Consider the following 26,470-nt stretch of genomic DNA (forward strand, 5'->3'; position numbering starts at 1 on the left):
ACACTGTCTCTTAAAACAAAATAGGCCAGGTAGGGTGGCTTATGCCTCTAATCCCAACACTTTGGGAGGCTGAGGCAGGTGGACCATTTGAGGTCAGGAGTTCAAGACCAGCCTGGCCAACATGGTGAAACTCCGTCTCCCCTAAAAATACAAAAATTGGCCAGGCGGTAGTGGTGTACACGTGTAATCCCAGCTACTCAGGAGGCTGAGGCAGGAGAATCGCTTGAGCCTGGAAGGCAGAGGTAGCGATGAGCCCAGATTGCACCCCTGTGCTCCAGTCTGGGCAACGAGAGTGAGACCCTGTATCAAAACAAAACAAAATAAAAACAACAACAAAAATCAGCTGTAGGAAGGAATGATGATTACAGGAGTTGGGGCATCAAATGAGGCAGAAGTGACTGCAGCACCTGCCCTGTCTGGCTACAGACAGCCCAGGGACTTCCAAGCCCTTCGTGTCTTCTCCGTTGCAGGTCTTAGCACCTAGGCTATCAATTCAGAGACCACACCTGTGCAGTGGGGTCCTGGGTGTTGGAGAGAGCTGTAGCTTTATAGAGGTGACAAAATCAAAATCTATTTGCCACCGCCTCCTCATAATGTAGCCTAATCTGGGTGTGGGTTATTTCCTGTCTGATAAGTGGCAGGTATATGGCACCTCCGAGTAGTTTTAATTGGCCTTCCTTGGGACACAAATGAGGCTGGGCACCTTTGAAAATGAAGAAGTCATCTGGGATGGTGACTCATGCCTGTAATTCCAGCACTCTGGGAGGCCAAGGCAGGCAGATCACTTGAGGTCAGGAATTCAAGACCAGCCTGGCCACCATGGTAAAACCCCATCTCTACTAAAAATACAAAAATAAGCCAGGCGTGGTGGTGGGCGCCTGTAATCCCAGCTATTCAGGAGGTTGAGGCAGGAGAATCACTGGAGCCCAGGAGGAGGAGGTTGCAGTGAGCTGAGAACACGCCACTGCACTCCAGCCTGGGAGACAGAGTGAGACTCCATCTCAAAAAAAACAACCAGGGCTTGGCGCGTTGGCTCACGCCTGTAATCCCAGCACTTTGGGAGGCCCAGGCAGGTGGATCACTTGAGGCCAGGAGTTCGAGACCAGCCTGGCCAACATGGTGAAACCCCATCTCTACTAAGAATACAAAAGTTAGCTGGGCATGGTGGCAGGTGCCTGTAATCTCAGCTACTGGGGAGGCTGAGGCAGGAGAATTGCTTGAATCCGGCAGGCGGAGGTTGCAGTGAGATGAGATGGCGCCACTGCACTCCAGCCTGGGTGACAGAGCAACAAAAACAACACAGAAAACACAAGCAAACAATAAAGCACAGAAGGCACTTTTCCCAGGTATGGTATCCTAACTGCCCGGACTTCCAGAGCAGGTGTGACATAATGTGTCTTAGAAGAGTGAATTCCAAGAGAGAGGGCGTGGAACCCGTTAAACCTGCCAACCCCGGGCAGGCGTGATTTCATTATTTAGTTTACATGCCCTGGTCTCTTCCACCCGGGTGGCCTTAAAACCTCAGCTGTGACACAGAGTGATCTGTTGGCACTGCGCCATCAGTTGGGTCACGTGTCAGAGGCCACCACCAGCTGGTAAGTGACCTAATTGGATTTTCTTTTGAGCTGAAATTCACAAAACAAAAAATGAACCACTATAAGGTGAACAATTCAGTGAGTTTCAGTATATTCATAATACTGTACAGCCACACCCTTTACCTAATTTCAGCACATTTTCATCCCCTCTGAAAGGAAACCCCATCCCCTTCAGCAGTCATGCCCCATTTCCCCTCCCACAGGCCCTGGCAACCACTCATCCGCTTCCTGTCTCTGTGGATTTGCCTGTTCTGGGCATTTTATATAAATGGAATCATACAACACGTGGCCTTTTGTGTCTGGCTTCTTTCACTGAGCATCGTGTTTTTGAGTTTCATCTGGATCAGGACTTCAATATCTTAACAGGACTTCAATCTCTCTCTCCTTTTTTTTTTTTTTTTTTTGGAGACAAGAGTCTCGCTCTGTCACCCAGGCTGGAGTGCAGTGGCATGATCTCGGCTCACTGCAACCTCCGTCTCCTGGATTTGCCTCAGCTCCTGCCTCAGCTCCCTGAGTAGCTGGCATTACAAACATGCACCACCATGCCCAGCTAATTTTTGTATTTTTAGTAGAGACGGGAGTTTGCCATGTTGGCCAAGCTGGTCTCGAACTCCTGACCTCAAGTGATCTGCCTATCTCAGCCTCCCAAAGTGCTGGGATTACAGGCATGAGCTACCGCGCCTGGCCAGGACTTTAGTATTTCTGATGGCTGAATAAGACTCCAGGCAGGGCACAGTGGCTCACACCTGTAACCCCAGCACTTTGGGAGGCCAAGGCAGGTGGATTGTTTGAGGTCAGGGGTTCAAGACCAGCCCGGGCAACATGGTGAAACCCCCGTCTCTACTAAAAATACAAAAAGTAGCTGGGCATGGTGTCAGGTGCCTGTAATCCCAGCTATTCGGGAGGCTGAAGCAGGAGAATCACTTGAACCTGGGAGGTAAAGGGTGCAGTGAGCCAAGATCCTGCCACTGCACTCCAGCCTGGGTGACAGAGCGAGACTCCGTCTCAAAAACAAAAAAAAGACTCAAGACTCCACTGATGGACCACACGTTGTTTATCCATTCATCCACTGGACATTTGGGTGGGTTAGCTCCACCCAAACAGCTGAAAAGAGCATTGTGAATCATGCTATGAACTTGGCTATGCAAGCATTTGTTGGAACACCTGTTTTCAGTTCCTTTGGGTAGATACCTAAGAGGGCAATGGCGGAATCATAGGGTCATTCTAGTCCGCATTTGAACCCAGGCCCTCCAGCACCAGAATTCACTCTATTGCATCCAGTGAACCCCAGAATCACCTGGTGTAAAAGGACTAGGGGCTCAGGTGTCTGCATGTCTTACACATGGGAAAAGGGTGGGAGCGTTCAGTTTCCTAGGTGAGTGGGGCGGGGCTAGAGCTCACATCCTTCCAGCACCCTCAATTCTGGAGAGCCAGCACCTGGTGGAGGAGGGGATGGGCGGGGACCCTGTCACAGGATGGTATATATATATATATTTTTTTTTTTTTTGAGATGGAGTCTCACTCTGTCACGCAGGCTGGAGTGTAGTGGTGCGATCTCTACTCACTGCAACCTCCGCCTCCCAGGTTCAAGCGATTCTCCTGCCTCAGCCTCCTGAGCAGCTGGGATTACAGGCGCCCGCCACCACACCTGGCTAGTTTTTTTGTCTTTTTGTTTTTTATGAGACGGAGTCTCGCTCTGTCTCCCAGACTGGAGTGTAGTGGCATGATCTCTGCTCACTGCAACCTCTACCTCCCAGGTTCAAGTGATTCTCCTGCCTCAGCCTCCCGAATAGCTGGGATTACAGGTGCCCGCCAGTATGCCTGGCTAATTTTTGTATGTTTTAGTAGAGAAAGGGGTTCATCATGTTGGCCAGGCTGGTCTCGAACTCCTGACCTCAGGTGACCCACCCACTGTGGCCTTGGCAGGTGCTGGGATTACCAGCATGAGCCGCCCACCTCGGCCTTCCAAAGTGCTGGGATTACAGGGGTAAGGCACCCCGCCCAGCCAGCACGGGACTTTTGGTTCCGGCTCCGTTCCGGCTCCTTCCCGGCCAGCAACTCCCTTCCTGGGGCCCATGACTTGGAGAATCCAGGGGGCCAATAGGGTGAGCATAGACTCTGAATCAAAGTCCGAGGATTTATCAGTAAGAAAGTGTGTGCTCCCAGTACCACTGGGAACAGTAGAGCCACATTTGACACTATGACATTTCCGGTAACTGCCCTCCATACAGTTTTAATCATGCATTTGCTCTGAGGGTTCACTCCCAAACCTCTCCCATCTAGATGACCCAGGAGCTATTTCTTACATTTTACAGGTGAGGAAACTGAGGCACAGCCAGGCCACGTATACATCTCGGCTTCCTCCTCGGGAAGAAACAGGGATGAAGGAGAAAGGAGGGGCTTCCTGAAACCATAGCCCAGCTCACACACCTGGACTTCCCCAACCCAAGAGCTCCCAACGCGGGGTCCAGGCTAGAATATTCTAGAGATTCAGAGGCAGCATAGGGCAGGGTTTGAATCCTAGCCAACCCCAAACCTAAAAATCTACAAATCTGAGGCCAGATGCAGTGGCTCGCAGTCTATAATTCAGCACTTTGGGGATCTGAGGCAGGCGGGTCACTTGAGGCCCACAGTTAAGACCAGTCTGGGCAACATATCAAAACCCCATATCTAGAAAAATGACAAAAAATTAGCCAGGCATGCTGGCGGGTGCCTGTAGTCCCAGCTACTCAGGAGGCTGAGGTGGGAGGATCGCTTGAACTGGGGAGGTCAACATTGTAGCGAGCCGATTTCATACCACTGCACCCTAGCCTGGGTGACAAAACGAGATCCTGTCTCTCAAAAAAAGAAAAAAAGAAAAAGAAAACACTACAAATCTGTCTGATTTTCGACTTCCAGAACCTTTCCAAATGCCAGCAGGTGGCATCTGGATGTCTGGGGGCACATCGTAGGTTTTTGGGTCCTGGAATTATTTAAAATATAGAGATGGAATCTCACTATGTTGCCCAGGCTGGTCTCAAACTCCTGGGTTCAAGCGATCCGCCCCCCTCGGTCTCCCAAAGTACAGGAGTGAGCCACCGCGCCCCGCCCTGAGTTCAGGAATCTTTTTTTGGGGGGGGGCGGGGGTGGTTCAGGAATCTTTGAATCCCCTCCAGAGAGCAGAGGCTCCGCAAGGTTTAACCTGCCTCCCTCCCTCCTCCACGGCCTTATCCAATCATTTCTTCACCGAACACACGTGGGCCATCGCCGACCGGGCTCTGTGCCAGGAACCCACAAGGCGTTGCTTGTTCATCTCCAGCCACGGGGAGCTCATTCCCCAGATTCCCTAGCAGCGGACCAGACCCAGGGTGGGGTCGTGCGCCCCGAGAGGGGCAAAGGTGGCAAGAGGGGGATGGCAGAGGTGGGGGCCGGGCCCGGGGAGGGGAAGGGGCGTGGCCGGGGAGGGAGGAGCCGGCGGGGAACTCGCCTGGGCCACCGGGAAACTCAGCCCAGCTGGAAGAGGGGGCCTGGCAGGAGGCGAAGGCGGAGGGAGGCGGGAAGGCGTGAGTCCGGTGGGAGGGAAGAATCGGGGGAGGGGCGGGAGCTCTGGCTCAGGTGAAAAGTCTTCGGCTGGCGAGCGGAGAGGAGCAGGTAGAGGGGCAGAGGCGTGACTGTCGTCGGGGTGAGTGTCGGCAGCCCCCGGAGGATCTGGCGGACCCCAGTGGTGGGGATTTCGGGGTGGGGAAGTTGGGGCTCTGGAAAAGCCCCTGCCGGTCTCCACCGCGTATACCCTGCAGATGTGGGAACATTCAGGAGCCCCGAGTCTCAGGAAACCGGTTGCCCTCACCCATCCGTAATTGTCTCCGGCGTTCCCAAGGCCAGCTAGAACCTAGGTCGGGGAGGAAGCCTCTCTCACGGCTGGCGACCCAGGACCCCGGCGTCCCTCCCAGATTGGGCGGGGTCATACCCCGAGGCAGATGCCGCTCAGTCAGCCTTGGCTGTTACTGTTACTGTTGCCTGCGTTGTTGAGATTGTTGGCCCCTTGGTTGGCAGTAGCTGGGCAAGCCAGCACCGGGGTCCCCAGTTGGGTTTAGGAACTGCAGGTGACCCCCATTCTCTCCCTGCGGCTCCGGTGCTGCAGGCCCTGCCAGGTGCTGGGCGGCATTCCAGGGGCCCTGGCTGTGTGGCATGGACACACTGCTCTTGTTCTCTGAACCGGCCTCAGTTTCCCCTCTGTGAGGTGGAACAGTGAATCAGCTGGGATGAGGATGCCCAAAGCGTTCAGTCAGAGGAAGTTTTTGTGATGAGGTGTACTGCTAGCCACTGGGGGCCCTTGCGTGAGTGGCGTTAGGTCTCTGAGCCTCAGTTTCCCTATGTGTCAAGGGGGGAATCTCATGGCATGGGACCTTGGCGAGGATGAGTTGAGTGGATAAGAGCTGTGGCCACTCAGTGGGTGCCCAGGGACAGTCAGCTGTCATCATAATTATATTAATAATAATGTCTGTAGCCACTGTTCAGATTCATTCCTGTTCCAAGGATCCTGACTACCTTTTCCTCTGGGTCAGATTTAAACTTTATTTGTTTGTCTGTTTTATTTGTAGAGGTTGGGGGGTCTCACTTTGTCACCCAGGCTGGAGAACAGTGGCTCGATCATTGCTCACTGCAGCCTCAACCTCCTGGGCTCAAGTGATCCTCCCACCTCAGCCTCCCGAGCAGCTGGGACCACAGGGGCACACCACACGCAGCTAATTTAAAAATTTTTGTGTGTGTGGAGACAGGGTCTCACTATGTTGTCCAGGCTGGTCTGAAACTCCTGGACCCAAGCAGTCCTCCTGCCTTGGCATCCCAAAGTGCTGGGATTTCAGGCGTGAGCCACCATGCCCAGTCTTGATTTTTTTAAATGGACACTTCTCAAGAGGAAACTGAGGTCACCCCTCAACTTGGGCCGGGGCCTCCTGCAGTCCAGATCTGGGATTCAGGACCCAGGGGCAGCCACCTGGCTGTCTCGGTCTGGGGCCAGCCCTGGGGGCCATCACTTCCTCCCACTGCCCTGTTCTCAAGGTGACACCAGGCAGGGCTGGTATCAGGGCCTAGAGTCAGGAGGAATGAGGTGTGGTCCCCAGGTCAGGCAGCTGGGCCCCCCCCCGGCCTAGGTTATCAGTTGGCTGTTTGCCCAGCCCAGCCTGGACACCTTCCCTGACCCTCACCCCTAGGGTGTGGCAGTTCCTGGCAGGTGCTCTGGGTGTGGGGGAACCAAAAGGGGGCCTTGGTGCTTCTGTGTTCCAGGCCAGAGTTCAGGGAATCCAGACAAGCCAGGTCAGCCCAGGAGGAGCAAGTAAGGGCTCACTGAGTGACATTTCCTCCTGCCACCAGCCTCTGAGGCCCAGAGCAAGGCAGGAATTTGCTCACTCCCCCAACCCCATGAGCCAGGGAGGATGCATATTGTGGACCCTCTTCCTGGTGGGAATCTGGCTTGGCTTGATTGCTCCTCGTGATGGTGAGCTCACTAACAACATGGCAAACTAAAGGAAGTCTCATCAGCTGGGAGTTAAAGACAGGAACTAGGCTCCCATCCAACCTTTCTTAGATGGATTTCTAGATCTCTCTGTGCCTCAATTTTCCTGTCCATAAACATGGGGCAAATACAGCCCTACTTCTCAGCACAGATATGGAGTTTAGATGGACAGATGGTGGCCAGGCTGCACACACGACCTGGCATATTGATTCTAGTCCTGATTATGCAGCTCATTATGTTCTCATTTATAACATGTATCTTTGCATGACAGAAATAATATCATGAATATTTCTGGGCTCTAAGCACAAGGCTTGGAGAAGAGCCCTGATTGGCCTGAGGGCATGGGGGTCCAGGAAGTCCCCAGAGGAGGGGCCCATGATACCTCAGTTCCCCCATCACTCCTGGATTGTGGGAAGGGTCTGAGGTTGAACTGCAATGCACGGCCTGGCTTCCCAGCCTCAGTTTCCCCATCTATGGAGTGATCCCAGAGATGTCCTTTGAGACTCCACTGGGCCAGGTCTGGGGTTTATTCGGCTCCTTTCCAGTCTCACACAGGTGCCCCAGGCAGTTCCTGCAACCAGGGCCAGGTCTGGGGTAGGCCTGGCATGGGTGACATACAATGAGTCATCCATGACAGAGCCTCGGGACCTAGAAACCCAGGACACCAAGGTCTAAAGTGCATGTGTCATCTGTCATCCTGCCCCGCCCCACCCCTTTTTCCACATCCAGGCGTTCCCCGGTGTGAATATTGAGCGTATATTGATAGAACTCACTAGCACACATGGTTTCACTAAAGCAGGGTCCGGCCATTGTGAACCTAAATAATTTACTGGGCTATTTCTTCTTCTTTTCTTCCCCTTCTGTTTGCAAAAGCAACTCCTGCTCCTTGTAAAAAGCGACAGTGCATCATTATTGGGAAACCCAAACTGGTAAGAACAGATGAGGAACCACCCTCAGGTCAGGGTTCAAATCCCACCAACCCACCCTGGCGTCAGTCGGCTGTGTGATCTTGGACAGGGGTGCACCCTCTGCACAGATCGCCCACCTGGACCCTAGGCTCCCCTCTGGAAGGCTGGGTGAGACTCCTCGGGTTCCTCCACAGGCCAGGGGCTCACACCTTCTCCTGCAAGCGTCCCCAACTTCCACCATGGAGTTTCTTCACCCCCAGAGGTTGCACTCCTCTGGAAAATTGTCCTCGTTTGCCACTTCTCTGTCCCCTGTTAGTGTATTAGCATCCTGTGCACACGAGTGTTTCTCTCCATTATCTTGGCTGTGTCCTCGGAACCTAGACCCAGATGTGGCACACACTAGGTGCTCAGCACTTGCTCAGAGCAGTAACAGTCACAACTATGCGAGTGATAAGGGTGGTGGCAGTTGCCATTAAATCTCATTGTGGCTGAGTGTGGTGGCTCACACCTGTATTCCCAGCACTTTGGGAGACCAAGGCGGGCAGATCACCTGAGGTCAGGAGTTTGAGACCAGCCTGGGCGACGTGGTGAAACTCCATCTCTACTAAAAATACAAAAATTAGCTGGGCATGGTAATGCACACCTGTAATCCCAGCTACTCTGGAGGCTGAGACAGGAGAATCTCTTGAACCCTGGAGGCAGAGGTTGCAGTGAGCCAAGATAGCACCACTGCACTCCAGCCTGGGCAACAGAGCAAGTGAGATCCTATTGCTTAAAAAAAAAAAAAAAAAAGGCCGGGCGCGGTGGCTCAAGCCTGTAATCCCAGCACTTTGGGAGGCCGAGACGGGCAGATCACGAGGTCAGGAGATCGAGACCATCCTGGCTAACACAGTGAAACTCCGTCTCTACTAAAAAATACAAAAAACTAGCCGGGCGAGGTGGCGGGCACCTGTAGTCCCAGCTACTCGGGAGGCTGAGGCAGGAGAATGGTGTAAACCCGGGAGGTGGAGCTTGCAGCGAGCTGAGATCCGGCCACTGCACTCCAGCCTGGGCGACAGAGCGAGACTCCATCTCAAAAAAAAAGAAAAAAAAAATTTAAAAAATTAGCTGGCAAGGTGGTTCATGTCTATAATCCCAGCACTTTGGGAAGCCAAGGCAAAAGGATTGTTTGAGGCCAGGAATTCAAGACCAGCCTGGACAACATAGTGAGACCCCATCTCTTAAAATACAGCACACACAATCAATACCTGTTGGGCCTTCCTGGCTTATAGGCCATCGTGTGCCAGTCGCTCTCACCTGGCTACCAGACTGAGTCTCCCATTGCCCAGATGTTCCTCACATTCTGCTCCTTTTGGTCCTTCTTTTTCCACCCCCAACATCTCCTAACATCTGGGCTGTAATCAAAACATTGATGAGTTTCTTCATCTTATTATTATTTTTTTTTTCTTTTTTTTGAGATAGAGTCTTGTTCTATTGCCCAGGCTGGAGTACAATAGCGTGATCTTGGCTCGCTGCAACCTCTACCTCCCAGATTCAAGTGATTCTACTGTCTCAGCCTCCTGAGTAGCTGGGATTACAGACACCCACCACCACAGCCGGGTAATTTTTGTATTTTTAGTAGAGACTGGGTTTTGCCATGTTGGCCAGGCTGATCTCGAACTCCTGAGCTCAAGTGATCCACCCACCTTGGCCACCCAAAGTGCTGAGATTACATGCGTGAGCCACTGCCCCCAACCTTTTTTTTCTTTTCTTTTCTTTTTGGAGACGTAGTCTTGCTCTGTCACCCAGGCTGGAGTGCAGTGGTGTGATCTTGGCTCACTGCAACCTCCGCCTCCTGGGTTCAAGCGATTCTCCTGCCTCAGCCTCCAGAGTAGCTGGGATTACAGTCATGAGCCACCATGCCCTGCTAATTTTTGTATCTAATTTTTTGTATTTAGTAGAGACAGGGGTTTCGCCATGTTGACCAGACTGGTCTTGAACTCCTGATCTCAGGTGATCCACCCACCTTGGCCTCCCAGAGTGCTGGGATGACAGTTGTGAGCCAATGCGCCTGCCCTTCACCTTATTTTCTAAACCTGCCTACTCTCCTATACCCCAGCAGCCAGCCTCTGTCTAGACCACCAAACTCTTCCACCTAGATGTTACCCAATCTCCCCCCACCTCAGCCTCCCGAGTAGCTGGGACTACAGGTGTACACCACCACACTCAGCTAATTTTGTTTCCTTTTTTTACTTTTAGCAGAGACAGGGTCTCCCTTTGTTGCCCTACCCTGATTGAAATATTCCTAATCCCTTAGTGACCACAGGGAACTTTTTTTTTTTTTGAAATGACAGTCTCTCTCTGCTGCCCAGGCTGGAGTGGTGTGATTATGGCTCACTGCAGCCTCAAACTCCTGGGATCAGGCCATCCTCCCACCTGAACCTCCTGAATAGCTGGGACTACAAGCATGCATCACCAAGCTGGCTAACTTTTGTATTTTGGGTAGAGATGGGGTTTCACCATGTTACCCAGGCTGGTCTCGAACTAAACTCAAGCAATCCTCCCACTTCAGCCTCCCAGAGTGCTGGGATTATAGGCCTGAGCCACCTTGCCTAGCCCACAGGGGACTTCTTAAAGGCATAAATCTGATCCCTCCCCTGCTCATAGACCCTCCATGGCTCCCCATTGCTTCTCACAGGAAACAAGACATTCTTCCTGGCCTGCCCATTCTATTCTGGTACCCCAGCAGGGTCCCATAATTCCATCATCACCTCCTTTCTCACCCCCTGTCCCAATCACATCAGCCTCCTTGCTCTGCCACCAACACCCTAAATTTATATCCACCTCAGGGCCTTTGCACGTGCTCCACTCTGTCTGGTTTGCCCTTTCCCACAGTCTGCCCAAGTGAATTCCCATCATCCTTCAGGACCTCCCTGATCCTACGTTGCTCAGGTCCCCTGTGGACCTGCCTCAGTAGCAATTAATATGGCTGTCACTAATTGTTCATATCATTTACAATTTTTTTTTTTTGAGACAGTGTCTTGCTCTGTTGCCCAGGCTGGAGTGCAGTGGTGTGATCATAGCTCACTGCAGCCATGAAGTCCTGGGCTCAGGTAATCCTCCCACCTCAGCCTCCCAAGTAACTAAAACCGCAAGTGCATGCTACCACAGCCTGCTAATTTTTTGTTTTGTTTTGATTTGAGACAGAGTCTTGCTCTGTCATCCAGGCTGGAGTGGAGTGGCGTGATCATAGCTCACTGCAGCCTCCACCTCCTGGGTTCAAGTGATTTTCCTGCCTCAGCCTCCCGAGTAGTTGGAACTACAGGCGCCCACCACACCTGGCTAATTTTTTGTTTGTTTGTTTGTTTGTTTTTTGTAGAGAGTGAGTTTCCCCATGTTGGCCAGGCTGGTCTTGAACTCCTGACCTCAAGTAATCCACCTGCCTTAGCTTCCTAAAGTGCTGGGATTATGGGTGTGAGCCACTGCACCCAGCCTAATTTTTGTGTTTTTTGTAGAGATGGGGTTTCACCATGTGCCTAAGCTGTTCTACTTATTATAATAAGGGCAGGGCTGGCTTGGTCACGGCTGCCTCCCCAGCATCTAGCATACAGTAGGTGCTCAGTTAACACTCTAGGGCTGCTGAGTCACTGTGACAGTTAACAGGATTGGACTCATGCATATTCACAGATATTCACCTGTCTGTGCCCCAGGTGGCTGAGAGTTGGCCAGGTTCTCTTTGAGGGATGTTTGGTGCCATCCATGACGCAGTCCCTTGTGATAGATTCTGGGAGGCCCTGAGGCCTGGGAAGGGAGTCTCCCAGTGACCCCGAGTTGAGGGACGTATGAGGTGGGCATACCTTACCTGTCAAAGTTCTGGGTTCTGGCCGGGCACGGTGGCTCATGCCTGTAATCCCAGCACTTTGGAAGGCTAAGGTGGGCAGATCATGAGATCAGGATATCAGACCATCCTGGCCAACATGGTGGAACTTCATCTCTAAAAAATTAACCGGGTGTGGGCCGGGCGCGGTGGCTCAAGCCTGTAATCCCAGCACTTTGGGAGGCCGAGACGGGCGGATCACGAGGTCAGGAGATCGAGACCATCCTGGCGAACACGGTGAAACCCCGTCTCTACTAAAAAATACAAAAAACTAGCCGGGCGAGGTGGCAGGTGCTTGTAGTCCCAGCTACTTGGGAGGCTGAGGCAGGAGAATGGCGTAAACCCGGGAGGCGGAGCTTGCAGTGAGCTGAGATCCAGCCACTGCACTCCAGCCTGGGCGACAGAGCGAGACTCTGTCTCAAAAAAAAATAAAAAAGAAAAAAAAAAAATTAACCGGGTGTGGTGGCACGTGCCTGTGGTCCCAGCTACTCTGGAGGATGAGGCAGGAGAATCACTCGAGCCAGGAGGCGGAGGTTGCAGTGAGCCGAGATTGCACCACTGTACTCCAGCCTGGGCAACTCCATCTCAAAAAAAAAAAAAAGTCCTGGCCGGTCGCGGTGGCTCATGCCTATAATCCCAGCACTTTGGGAGACCGAGGCGGGTGGATCACGAGGTCAGGAGATCGAGACCATCCTGGCTAACACGGTGAAACCCCGACTCTACTAAAAATACAAAAAATTAGCCAGGCGTGGCGGCAGGCGCCTGTAGTCCCAGCTACTTGGGAGGCTGAGGCAGAGAATGGCATGAACCCGGGAGGCGGAGCTTGCAGTGAGCCGAGATTGCACCACTGTACTCCAGCCTGGGCGACTGAGTGAGACTCCGTCTCAAAAAAAAAAAGTCCTGGGTTCTGATACTGCTCCATGCTGAGCCTCACTGTCCCTGTCTGTAAGTAGGGAATAGCTGGGGAATTAAGGTAGCCAGGGTGGTAGGACTGACAGTCACTGAGGTGGTCACCACACAGCTAATATGTGTCAAGCCCTTTTGCAGTCAGGGAGCAGTGGCCCCATTGTATGTGTGTGTGTGTGTACTGGAGCAGGGAATCTCAGCACCCCCATGTCCTAATAAGGAAACTAAGACTTCACACGGAAAGGCAGGGTACGGTGACTCATGCCTATCATCGCAGCCCTTTGGGAGGCCGAGGCAGGTGGATCACTTGAGGCCAGGAGTTCAGGACCAGCCTGGCCAACATGGTGACACCCCATCTCTACTAAAAATACAAAAAAATTAACCAGGCACGGTGGTGCACACCTGTAATCCCAGCTGCTCAGGAGGCTGAGGCAGGAGGATCGCTTGAACCCATGAGGTGGAGTCTGCAGTAAGCTGAAATTAAGACACTGTACTCCAGCCTGGGCAACAGAACGAGAGAGAGACGCTGTCTCAAAAAAAAAAAAAAAAAAAAAAAAAATTAATCCCCAGCAGGGAGGGCCAGGGCACCTGTCAGAGCCAACAGGGGTTGGAATGCCTTGAAGTGGATCTTGTAAGGGGTGGAGGAGTTAAGTAGGGGGTGAATTTCAATATTTTGCCAACCTGAGCAACTGTATAGGTGCAACCAGGTGTTGGGGGTCACAGGAAAAGCACTTTGCTCAAGGTGAGCGTTCAGTGAGTTTTGTTTTCCACAGGAGCCGCACGGGGGCTCCTCAGGCTGACCCCAGACCCTGGCTGGCCAGGATGAAGTATCTCCGGCACCTGCGGCCCAATGCCACCCTCATTCTGGCCATTGTCGCTTTTACTCTCCTCCTCCTCTTCAGTCTGCAAGTGTCACCACCCACCTGCAAGGTCCAGGAGCAGCCACCGGCGACCCCCAAGGCCCTGGCCTGGCCCACTCCACTCACCCACCCAGCCCGGGCCCGGGTGCCAGGCCAACACCTCTATGGCCAACCACTCGGACTTCGCCAAGCAGCCGAAGAATGTTCGGGACTTCCTGCTGTACAAACACTGCCGCGACTTTCCCCTGCTGCTGGACGTGCCCCCTTCTAAGTGCGCGCAGCCGGTTTTCCTGCTGCTGGCGATCAAGTCCTCCCCCACCAACTATGAGCGCCGCGAGCTGCTGCGGCGCACGTGGGGCCGCGAGCGCAAGGTGCGGGGTTTGCAGCTGCGCCTCCTCTTCCTCGTGGGCACAGCCCCCGACCCACACCAGGCCCGCAAGGTCAACTGGCTGCTGCAGCTGGAGGCACAGACTCACGGAGACATCCTGCAGTGGGACTTCCACGACTCCTTCTTCAACCTCACGCTCAAGCAGGTGCGCTGGGTTGGGGTCACCTGAGCAGGTGCGCTGGGTTGGGGTCACCTGATCAGGGCCACCTATCCTTCTTGTCCAAATTGCCACCCACTCCTGAGGGACCCAGGGGACCAGAAGCTCTCATCAGTCCATCACAGCCCATTCTGTCCCTCCGCTGTCCTCACTAGCCTCGTGGTGACCCCAAATCGTCTTCTTCCCAGGGTGGCTGGGGGGAAGGGTAGAGGAGCTAGGTTACTAGCACAGAGCTCAAGCCTGATGACGCGGGTTCGAATCCAAGCTCTGCCTCTTACTTGTTGTTCGACCTTGGAGGAGTTCATTCACCTCTCTGTGCCTCAGTTTTCTCACCTGGAAAATGGGATGTGAATGAGTCCCACCCACCTCTGAGGGCTGTTGTGAGGTTTACAGGAGATGGCATTTGTAAGGCACCCAGACCAGTGCTGAATGTCCAACTCATCTTGGCAATGACAGAGACACATCTTCTTGTTTATTTTTGTTTATTTATTTTTTTAATGGAGTCTTGCTCTGTTGCCCAGGCTGGAGTGCAGTGGTGTGATCTGGGCTCACTGCAACCTCCGCCTCCTGGTTTCAAACAATCTTCCTGCCTCAGCCTCCCAAGTAGCTGGGATTACAGGTACTCGCCACCACGCCCAGCTAATTTTTGTATTTTTAGTAGAGACTGGGTTTCACCATGTTGGCCAGGGTAATCTCGAACTCCTGACCTCAGGCGATCTTCCCACCTCAGCCTCCCAAAGTGCTGAGATTACAGGCGTGAGCCACTGCGCACAGCCAACATCTCCTTGTTTATTTGTTCTGGTTCTGTCTCCCAATGAGACTGGGGGCTGTGTCTGTTTCACTCACTGCTGTGTCCCTAATGCCTAGAATACATTCAGGTGCACAACAGGTGCTCAGTGGAGACCTTTTTGATGGACAAAAAGCCATGAGAGGTAGCTGGGCGTGGTGGCTCATGCCTGTAATCCCAGCACTGTCGGAGGCTGAGGAGGAAGGATTGCTTGAGCCCAAGAGTTTCAGGCCAGCCTGAGCTACATAGCAAGACTTCGTCTTTTTTTTTTTTTAATTTTAATTAATTTTTATGTTTTTAAATTAATTAATTATTATTATTATTGTTTTTTTTTTTTTTTTTTGAGATGGAGCCTGGCTCTGTCGCCCAGGCTGGAGTGCAGTGGTGCGATCTCGGCTCACTGCAACCTCCACCTCCCAGGTTCAAGTGATTCTCCTGCCTCAGCCTCCTGAGTAGCTGGGATTACAGGTGCATGCCACTAAGTCCAGCTAATTTTTTTGTACTTTTTAGCAGAGATGGGGTTTCACCATGTTGGCCAGGCTGGTCTGAAACTCCTGACCTAAGTTGATCCACACTGCATTGGCCTCCCAAAGTGCTGGGATTACAAGCATAAGCCACGGCACACAGCCTCGTCTCTATTTTTTAATAAAAGAACCCAGGAGAGGTGAGAAAATCCTGCCCATCTGCAGATGAGGAAATGGAGGGACTCCAAGGACCCCTCCTAGGTCCTCAAGTAGAGCAAGACAAGTAGAGATAACATTTTCAAGGAGGAACAGGGAACTCTGCAGGTTCCTGCTCGTAGGAGGTACAGGCAGGCCTGGGCTCAAGGCCTCTGGTAGCCGTTTCTCTGCGGGTGACCTTACTGCAGTCTTCTCTGGAGAGCCTCTGTTCCCTCGTCTGTAAATAAGATTGAGGACCACTTCTGCCTCCTAACGGTGAATTCAGGATTCAAGGTAGGTAAGCACTAAACACAGCACCCAGCAACAAGCAGATACCCAGCCCATGTAGGTTACCATAGGGGAAACTGAGGCTGAGGTGGGTAGGGGCCACGGCCTCTCAATGTGCTGTGTTCTGAAAACACAAAAGTGGCCGGGCACAGTGGCTCACGCCTATAATCCCAGCACTTTGGGAGGCCGAGGTGGGCGGATCACTTGAGGCCAGGAGTTCGAAACCAGCTTCTTGAGAGGCTGAGGCAGGAGGATTGCTTGAACCCTGGAGGTGGAGTTTGCAGTGAGCCAAGATCCTGCCACGGCACTCCAGCCTGGTTGACAGAGTGAGACTCTGTCTCAAAAAAATAACCTGCAAAAGTCTGTGATAAACGTCAGCTTGACAAATATGAACCTAGCACCCGTGAAGCGCTGGCACTATGCTGCGTGCTGAGGGAGATGGCGTGAATAGAAAGAGAGAGACACAGACCCAAGTAGGGAAGCCCAGTGTTTGCTGGGAGAGGTGGATGTTAACAATCACACAGGCAGGACACGATGGCTCATGCCTATAATCCCAGCACTTTGGGAGGCCAAGGCAGGTGGATCACCTGAGGTCAGGAGTTCAAGACCAGCCTGACCAACATGGTGAAACCCCGTCTCTACTAAATACAAAAAATTGGCCAGGCGTGGTGGCGCATACCTGTAATCCCAGCTGCTTGGGAGGCTGAGGCAGGAAAATTGCTTGAACCCAGAGGGTGGAGGTTGTGGTGAGCCGAGATTATACCACTGCACTCCAGCCTGGGCAACAAGAGCGAAAACTCCATCTAAAAAATAATTAATTAATTACACAGGGGTGGTGGCTCATGCTTGTAATCTCAGCACTTTAGGAGGCTGAGGTGGGAGGATCCTTTGAGGCCTGGAGTTTAAGACCAGCCTCGGCAGCATAGCAAGATCCCATCTCTAAAAAAATTTATATTTTTTAATTAGCCAGGAGTAGTGGCATGTGTCTGTAGTCCCAGCTACTTGGGAGGCTGAGGTGGGAGGATCACTTGAGCCCAGGATTTCAAGGCTGCAATGAACTATGATCGTACCACTACACTCTAGCCTGGGTAATAGAGTAAGACCCTGTCTCAGAAACAAACAAACAAAATTCACACAAATGATGATTTAACAACAGGGCTTGGCCAGGCAGAGTTGGAAGGAATAGCAATAAATGTAAATGTAACAATTTTCCAGCATTTCTTGGTGCTTCATGGAGCATGGTCTCCATGGATTCCCCAACACTCCTAGAGGCACATGATAAGGCCTGTTTAGAGAGTTGGAAACTAAGGCACAGAGAGGGTTTTCCCAAGTAACCCCACAGGGCAGGGCTTCAAACCCAGGCCAGATTGTGGACACTCTCTTTCCTGGGCTCACTGGACTGGAGTGGCCAACAGAGACCCAAGGCCAATTTCTCCAGCCCTCAAGCAAGCATGCCCTGCCCACCCTGCCTGCAGGTGCTGTTCTTACAGTGGCAGGAGACGAGGTGCACCAATGCCAGCTTCGTGCTCAACGGCGATGATGACGTCTTTGCACACACAGACAACATGGTCTCCTACCTGCAGGACCATGACCCTGGCCGCCACCTCTTCGTGGGGCAACTGATCCGAAACGTGGGCCCCATCCGGGTTTTGTGGAGCAAGTACTATGTGCCGAAGGTGGTGACTCAGAATGAGTGGTACCCACCCTACTGTGCGGGTGGTGGCTTCCTGCTGTCCCGCTTCACTGCCGCTGCCCTTCGCCGTGCCGCTCCTGTCTTGGACCTCTTCCCTATTGATGATGTCTTCCTGGGTATGTGTCTGGAGCTCGAGGGACTGAAGCCTACCTCCCACAGCGGCATCCGCACGGCTGGTGTGCATGCCCCATCGCAACACCTGTCCTCCTTTGACCCCTGCTTCTACCGAGACCTGCTGCTGGTGCACCGCTTCCTGCCTTATGAGATGCTGCTCATGTGGGATGCACTGAACCAGCCCAACCTCACCTGCGGCAAACAGACACGGATCTACTGAGTCAGCATCAGGGTCCCCAGCCTCTGGGCTCCTATCCATAGGAAGGGGTGACACCTTCCTCCCAGGAAGCTGAGACCTTTGTGATCTGAGCATAGGTGAGTGCCAGGGACTCACCTGCCTCGGCCTCCCAAAGTGTTGGGATTATAGGCATGAGCCACTACACCAGCCTGAACAGAATTTAAATGGGGTGATAGGGCCAAACACAGTGACTCATGACTATAATTCCAGGGCTTTGGGAGGCCGAGGTGGGAGGATCACCTGAGCCCAGGAGTTTGAGACCAGCCTGGGCAACATAGCAAGACCCTGTCTCTACAGAAAAAAATTAACCCAGTGTGGTAGTGCCCACCCATGGTCCCAGCTACTCGGAAAGCTGAGGCGGGAGGATCACTTGAGCCCGGGAGGTTGAGGTTGCAGTGAGCCAGGACCATGCCACTGCACTCCAGCCTGGGTGGGAGGGAGACCTTGTTTCAAAAATAAAATGAGGCTGGGCATGGTGGCTCACGCCTGTAATACCAGCAGTTTGGGAGGCCAAGGTGGGCGGGTCATCTGAAGTCAGGAGTTTAAGACCAGCCTAGACAACATAGCGAAACCCCGTCTCGACGAAAAATACAAAAATCAGCAGGGTGTGGTGGCTCATGCCTATGATCCCAGCTACTTGAGAGGCTGAGGCAGGAGATTCGCTTGAACCTGGGAGACGGAGTTTGCAGCGAGCTGAGATTAAGCCACTGCACTCCAGCCTGGGCAACACAGTGAGACTCGATCTCAAAAAAATAAATAAGTAGGCCGGCCGTGGTGGCTCACACCTGTAATCCCAGCACTTTGGGGGGCCAAGGTGGGTAGATCACAAGGTCAAGAGATAGAGACCATTCTGACCAACATGGTGAAACCTCGTCTCTACTAAAAGTAGGAAAATTAGCCGGGCGTGGTGGTGTGTGCTTGTAGTCCCAGCTACTCAGGAGGCTGTAGGCAAAAGAATCACTTGAACCTGGGAGGCGGAGGTTGCAGTGAGCTGAGGATCGTGCCACTGCACTCCAGCCTAGGTGACAGAGAGAGACTCAGTCTCAAAAAAAAAAAAAAAAAGATGGTTAAAAATGGCTGCTGTCGGGACTGGAGGGAATTGGGAGGCTGAGACATCATCCAAGCAGGACAGTCAGGCCTGGATGAGATGGAGCTGCAGGTCTTTCTAACAGGCACATCTGACCTCGTTCTGCCCCTGCTCACATGCCCTCTGTGGCTCCCTATTGCCCTCGGGGGAGAGTCCCAGCTCCCCTGCTCCACTGGATTGAGTAGTGTCTGCAAGAATTCACGTCCACCCAGAACCTCAGAATATGGGGTTACTTGGAAATAGAGTCTTTGTAGACAGAGATGAGGATTAGGGTGGATTAGGTTATCATGGATTAGGGTGAACCCTAAATCCAATGACTGGGCCAGGTGCAGTGGCTCACGCCTGCATCTCAATGCTTTGGGAGGCTGAGGTGGGCAGGTCACCTGAGTTCAGGAGTTCAAGACCAGCCTGGCCAACATAGTGAAACCCTGTCTCTCCTACAAATGCAAAAATTAGCCGGGTGTGGTGGCGGGCACCTGTAATCCCAGCTACCTTGGAGGCTGAAGTGGATCACTTGAGCCCAGGAGTTGGAGGCTTCAGTTAGCTATGATTGTGCCACTGCTCTCCAGCCTGGGCAACAGAGTGAGAGCCTGTCTGAAAAAAAAAAAAAAAAAAGACCAGTGTGTTTTGTGATGATCATTTTCAGACATTTGTTTTGTGTCTAATGTCTGCCATTCTAAGTCCTCAATGCTAAGGACTCCCATGGGCCTTGGTAGAGACCTCGGCTCAAGTCCTGCACTTAACCCTTCCCTCCCTGGGTGACCTTGGCAAGCAGCCCTCACCCTGGGCCTCAGGTTCCCCACTTTGCGTCGCAATGCCTCTCTAGTTATCAAGCTCCTGGAAGTGCCGGTGGGTCTGTGGCTGCTGGGGGACAAGCCCACACAGGGACTGACTGAGGCTTGTCCCTTTTTTTTTTTTTTTTTTTTTTTGAGACGGAGTCTTGTTCTGCCGCCCAGGTTGGAGTGCACTGGCCGGATCTCAGCTCACTGCAAGCTCCACCTCCCGGGTTTACGCCATTCTCCTGCCTCAGCCTCCCGAGTAGCTGGGACTACAGGCGCCCGCCTCGTCGCCCGGCTAGTTTTTTGTATTTTTCAGTAGAGACGGGGTTTCACCGTATTAGCCAGGATGGTCTCGATCTCCTGACCTCGTGATCCGCCTGTCTCGGCCTCCCAAAGTGCTGGGATTACAGGCTTGAGCCACCGCGCCGGGCCGGCTTGTCCCTTTTTCTAGAGAAAAATGCAGGAAGCTGCTTTGGGTCGTTTATTTACTAGGAGACAGCAAGAAGGGGTGTTACACATGCAGGGAGCGGAGCGTCTGGGGCGCCTCTGGAGTAAAGACATTTGGCTCTCAGTGTCCAGCATCTGTGAAAGTGGGGATCCTCCAAGCCAGGGCTAGGGTGTGATTTATTCTGCAGTTGACTCAACAGGCTGCAGGTGGCATTGGTCTGGGGTAGGTAGTGAGCACCCCATCCCAGGAGGTAATCAAAGGCTTGCAGACACGAGACTTTATGGTGCTGTGTGGCCTCAGGAGCTCACCAGACCAGACCCTCTGGGCCTCAGGCCACTCTGAGGCTGCACCCAAGGAGGAATCAGTAGGGACAGAGGGTCAGCAGGTCTTGTTGGGTACACCCGCTGAGGCAGCAGTAGCGTGCAGGGTTGGTGGCAGCTGCACGGTGGTGGCGGTGATGGTGAGAAGTCTGGGGCAGGGGCTGCAGGCCAGGTCCCAGCACAGGGTTACTGTCGGTCACCAGCCCATGGAGCAGATGTCGTCTCTCCAGCCACTGCAGCAACTCACCTGGCGATAGAGTGAAACTCAACTGGAACGGAAACGACAGAGGACACGCCACCCCATGCTGCATGTGCACGAATCCACACACATCCCACTGAGTGGCCCACCAAACACGCATCACACATGCAAACAAAAAGCACTGGCCGGGCGCAGTGGTTTACGCCTGTAATCCCAGCACTTTGGGAGGCCGAGGTGGGTGGATCACGAGGTCAGGAGTTCGAGACCATCCTGGCTAACACGGTAAAACCCCATCTCGACAAAAAAAAAAAAAAAATACTGGCCGGGCGCGGTGGCTCAAGCCTGTAATCCCAGCACTTTGGGAGGCCGAGACAGGCGGATCACGAGGTCAGGAGATCGAGACCATCCTGGCTAATACGGTGAAACCCCGTCTCTACTGAAAAATACAAAAAACTAGCCGGGCGACGAGGCGGGCGCCTGTAGTCCCAGCTACTCGGGAGGCTGAGGCAGGAGAATGACGTGAACCCGGGAGGCGGAGCTTGCAGTGAGCCGAGATCCCACTACTGCACTGCAGCCTGGGCGACAGAGCGAGATGCCGTCTCACAAAAAAAAAAAAAAGAAAAGTGAGCACTGGCCGGGCGCAGTGGCTCACGCCTGTAATCCCAGCACTTTGGGAGGCTGAGGTGGGCGGATCACTTGAAGTCAGGAGTTTGAGATCAGCCTGGCCAACATGGTGAAAACCTGTCTCTACTAAAAAATACAAAAATTAGTCAGGTGTGGTGGCGGGCGTCTGTAATCCCAGCTACTTGGGAGGCTGAGGTGGGAGAATCACTTGAACCCAGGAGGTGGAGGTTGCAGGGAGCTGGGATCGTACCATTGCACTCCATCCTAGGTGACAAGAATGAAACTGTGTCTCAAAAAAAAAAAAAACAAAAAAAACACTTATTAAGCACCTGCTGTACACCAGGCACCTGGTTAATCCTCTCATCCACTCATGTCCACACTCACATCCCCAGCTGCGTGTGTCCCCATATGCCACCTGAGTGCCCCAAGCCCTGCCCAGGGAGTGTCGGGGGTCTTGGAGCTACAGATGGTGTCAGTTTCCCCAACAGGTCTGAGGGTCCATGAGGCACCCAGAACAGGTCAGAGACCCACCCACAGACTCCTCATGGCACAGAGACATGCAGGGGTGTGCATGTGTCTGTGGGTCCACCTCCTGGTCACCCACGCATGTGTGGTGGACCCACAGACACACACACACCCCTACGTGGACACACCCTTGCAGACCCCCTCTCCTGGATCCCTAACGCCCCAAGTGGAGTGGCACACAGAGGCATGTGGACACACGTTAACACATCTGCACAAACTTGTCTTATATACCGGCACCAGGGCCAGGACTAGGGTACGGAGAGGGAAGCATGAAGCCATCAGGATATTTTTTTGAGGCCAGGCACCGTGGCTCACACCTGTCATCCCAGCATTTTGGGAAGCCTAGGTGGGTGCGTTGCTTGAGCCCAGGAGTTCATGACCAGCCTGGGCAACACGGCAAAACCTCGTCTCTGCAGAAAATACAAAAATCAGCCAGGCGTGGTGGTGCGTGCCTGTAGTCCCAGCTACTTGGGAGGCTGAGGTGGGAGGATCACTTGAGCCTGGGAAGGCAAGGCTGCAGTGACCCGAGTTCATGCCACTGCACTCCAGCCTGGGTGAGAGAGCAAGACTGTCTCAAAAGAAAAAGAAAAAAAAAAGGACTTATGAAAATTTAGAGGGTTGTTTACCGCCTACCCAATCTGCAGTTTACAATTGACACCAGTGGTTCTCAAACCAGGGTGATCTTGTTTCCAGGGTATACTTGTCTGGGGACAGTTTTGGATGTCACAACTTCGGTGGGGTGTGAGGCTATTCATGGCATTAGGGGGCAGAAGACAAAGATGTTATCTAACACCCTACAATACACAGGACGGCCCCTCTACCATATACATCCCCAAATGTCAGCGTTAGCTTTTTTTTTTTTTGAAATGGAGTCTTGCTCTAGCGCCAGGCTGGAGTGCAGTGGCATTATCTTGGCTCACTGCAAGCTCCACCTCCTGAGTTCAAGTGATTGTCCTGCCTCAGCCTCCTGAGTAGCTGGGACTACAGGCACGCGCCACAACTCCCAGTTAATTTTTGTATTTTTAGCAGAGACGGAGTTTCACCATGTTGGCCAGGATGATTTCAATCTCTTGACCTCATGTTCTGCCCGCCTGGGTCTCCCAAAACGCTGGGATTACAGGCATGAGCCACTGCACCCAGCCAGCATTAGTTTTTTTAAATAAAATAGAGATGGGGTCTCCCCATGTTGGCCTGGCTGCTTTTGAACCCCTGGGTTCAAGTGACTTCCCTGCCTCAGCCTTCCAAAGTGTTGGGATTACAGATGTGAGGTCGGGAGTCAAGACCAGCCTGACCAACATGGAGAAACCCCTTCTCTACTAAAAGCACAAAATTAGCCAGGCGTGGTGGCATGTGCCTATATAATCCCTGCTAGTCAGGAGACTGAAGCAGGAGATTCGTTAGAACCCGGGAGGCAGAGGTTGTGGTGAGCCAAGATCATGCCATTGCACTCCAGCCTGGGCGACAAGATCGAAACTCCATCTCAGAAAAACAAAACAAAACAAACAAAAAAAACTTTGTGGCCAGGCCTTGTAATTCAAGGCTTTGGGAGGCTAAGGTGACCAGACTGCCTGAGCTCAGGAGTTTGAGATCAGCCTAGGCAACATGGTGAAACCCCCATCACTACTAACAATAGAAAAATTAGCCAAACATGGTGACATGTGCCTATAGTCCCAGCTACTCAGGAGGCTGAGGTGGGTGGATTGCTTGAGCCTGGGAGGCAGAGGTTGCAGTGAGCCGAGATCATGCCACTACACTCCAGCCTGGGTGATAGAGCAAGACCCTGTCTCAAAATATAATAATAATAATAATAATAATTTTTTTTTTGAGACAAGGGTTTCTGTCTCAGGCTGAGTCTCATATTGTCCAGGTTGGTCTCAAACTCCTGGCCTCAAGTGATCCTCCCTCCTCTGCCTCCTGAGTAGCGGGGATTACAGGTGTGAGCCACCATGTCCAGCAAGATAAGTATTTTAATGCAATACTTTTAAAATCAAATTTAAAATATTTGTAAAAAGGCCAGGCACGGTGGCTCACATTTGTAATCCCAACACTTTGGGAGGCCAAGGTAGGGCAGATCACTCAGGGTCAGGAGTTCAGGACCAGCCTGGCCATCATAGTGAAACCCTGTCTCTACTAAAAATACAAAAACTAGGCCGGGTGCAGTGGCTCATGCCTATAATCCCAGCACTTTGGGAGGCTGAGGCAGGCAGATCACCTGAGGTCAGGAGTTCAAGACCAGCCTGGCCAACATGGTGAAACCTCATCTCTACTAAAAATCCAAAAACTCAGCGGGGCATGGTGGTGGGTGGCCTGGGCAGTGGTCTGTAATCCCAGCTACTCAGGAGGCTGAGGCAGGAGAATTGCTTGAACTCAGGAGGCGGAGGTTGCAGTGAGCTAAGATCATGGCACTGCACTCTAGCCCGGGTGACAGAGTGAGATTCTATCTCAAACAAACAAACAAACAAAATACAAAAATTAGCCGGGTGTGATGGTGCGTACCTGCATTCCCAGCTACTCCGGAGGCTGAGGCAGGAAAATTGCTCGAACCTGGGAGGCAGAGGTTGCAGTGAGACAAAATCACATCACTGCACTCTGACTTGGGTGACAGAGCAAGGCTATGTCTCAAAATAAATAGATAAATAAAAATAATAAAATAAAATAATTGTAAAAAGCAATACTTTTCAAAAGCAATACTTTTAAATACCTTTAAGGCTGGACACAGTGACTCACGTCCCTAATCCCAACACTTTGGAAGGTCAAGGTGGGAGGATTACTTGAGCTCAGGAGTTTGAGACCAGCCTGGGCAACAGAGTGAGACTCCCTCTCTACAAAAAACAAAAAGAAATTAGCTGGGCATGGTGGCAGCATCTGTATCCCAGCTACTCCGAGGCTGAGGCAGGAAGATCATTTGAGCCCAGGAGGTTGAGCCTGCAGTGAGCCAAGATCACACCACTGCACTCCAGCCTGGGCGACAGAGTGAGACCCTGTCTCGAAAAACAAACAAACAAACAAAGCAAAATTAAGGCAAAAATTCATGAAGATCAAAATATAGAAATTTTAAGACAGGATCTCACCGTGTACTTGCAAGAGCCTACCTCTCCTGCCTCACACTGTTTCTGGCCCCTCAGGGGACTCATGCTCCAGGGACTTTCTTTCCTTCTTCTTCTTCTTCTTCTCTTTTTTTTTTTTTTGAGATGGAGTTTCACCCTGTCGCCCAGGCTGGAGTGCAATGGCATGATCTCAGCCCACTGCAACCTCCGCCTTCCTGGTTCAAGCAATTCTCCTGCCTTGGCCTCCCAAGTAGCTGGGATTACAGATGTACACCATTACGCCCGGCTAATTTTTTTTTTTTTCATTATTTTTAGTAGAGATGGGGTTTCACCATGTTGGCCAGGCTGGTCTGGAACTCCTGACCTCAGGGGATCCGCCCGCCTCAACTTCCCAAAGTGGTGGGATTACAGGCACGAACCACCGCGCCTGGCTAATGGCTCCGGGGACTTTCACACGCGGGTTCACACAGACTCCAGTGCGGATCCACCATCTGTGCACGCAGCCGGCAGGTGAGCCCTGGGCACACGCATGCAAGCCTGCCCACCTGCCCTGCACGTGTGCACCTGCGCCTGCGTGCGCCTGCCCCACCTCAGCTTCCCAGAGGGCTGCCCCTGCCCGTCCCCACTCACGGTCGCCTCCTGCTGCAGGCCTCCTGGCCTCCGTGGACCAGCGGGGGCCCCCGCACACGCGCACCAGCGCCCGCACGAAGTGGTGGCCGCACAACTTCTCAGGCATCTCTGGGGTGGGTGCGGGGCCCAACGCGAACACCAGGGCAGGGCCCAGCAGCATCAGCGCCCAGGCAGGCAGACGAGGGTCCATGGCGGTGGGTGGCGCCTAGGCCAAGCGGGGACCCCCTTTATAGGCGCCTGGGACGCCCCAGCTGGGAGCCTTGGAGAAGGGACAGAACATTCTTCAGTACCGCCCAGGAAGAAGGTCAAGGGTGGGGTTAGTGCCAGGGCCTTTCTCCCAGGGCCAGGCCCTTAGATGTATTTCTCCCAGAGGGAGCACTGGGCAATGAGTCTTTCTTTTTTCTTTTTTTTCTTTTTTTTTTTCTTCTGAGATGGAATCTGGCTCTGTTGCCCAAGCTGGAGTGCAGTGACTTGATCTCAGCTCATTGCAACTTCTGACACCCTGGGTTCAAGAGATTCTCCTGCCTCAGCCTCCTAAATAGCTGGGATTACAGGTGCACACCACCATGTCTGGCTAATTTTTTTTTTTTTTTTTTTTTTTCAGTAGAGACTGGGGTTTGCCATGTTGTCCAGGCTGGTCTCCAACTCCTGACCTCAAACATTCCGTCTGACTTGGCCTCCCAAAGTGCTGGGATTACAGGCATGAGCTGTGCCTGGACTATTATTACTTTTATTATTATTATTGAGACAAAGTCTTGCTCTGTCACCCAGGCTGGAGTGCAATGGCATGATCTCAGCTCACTGCAACCTCCACCTCCCAGTTTCAAGCAATTCTCCTGCCTCAGCCTCCTGAGTAGCTGGGATTACA

At 52.6% G+C, this 26,470-nt stretch overlaps 2 protein-coding genes across 2 annotated transcripts; one reads left to right on the forward strand and one right to left on the reverse strand.

The window, feature by feature from the left end:
* Positions 1-5,178: 5,178 nt before the first annotated feature.
* On the forward strand, positions 5,179-18,204 carry B3GNT3 (UDP-GlcNAc:betaGal beta-1,3-N-acetylglucosaminyltransferase 3). The gene is given in 4 exon segments (XM_010361435.2): positions 5,179-5,256; positions 13,533-13,740; positions 13,742-14,152; positions 17,374-18,204. Coding segments are annotated over 3 exon segments (1,122 nt in total). The 5' UTR covers positions 5,179-5,256; positions 13,533-13,581; the 3' UTR covers positions 17,926-18,204.
* A 2,072-nt stretch (positions 18,205-20,276) lies between these two features.
* INSL3 (insulin like 3) lies at positions 20,277-26,073 on the reverse strand. Its single transcript, XM_010361434.2, has 2 exons — positions 25,603-26,073; positions 20,277-20,824 (listed from the first exon to the last, which is right to left on the reverse strand). The coding sequence occupies exons 1-2, from the start codon at positions 25,790-25,792 to the stop codon at positions 20,619-20,621; spliced, it is 396 nt and encodes a 131-aa protein (XP_010359736.1). The 5' UTR covers positions 25,793-26,073; the 3' UTR covers positions 20,277-20,618.
* Positions 26,074-26,470: the final 397 nt, after the last annotated feature.

This window comes from Rhinopithecus roxellana, chromosome 8 (genome assembly GCF_007565055.1).
Source record: "Rhinopithecus roxellana isolate Shanxi Qingling chromosome 8, ASM756505v1, whole genome shotgun sequence".
In the NCBI taxonomy this organism is placed as follows: Eukaryota; Metazoa; Chordata; class Mammalia; order Primates; family Cercopithecidae; genus Rhinopithecus; species Rhinopithecus roxellana.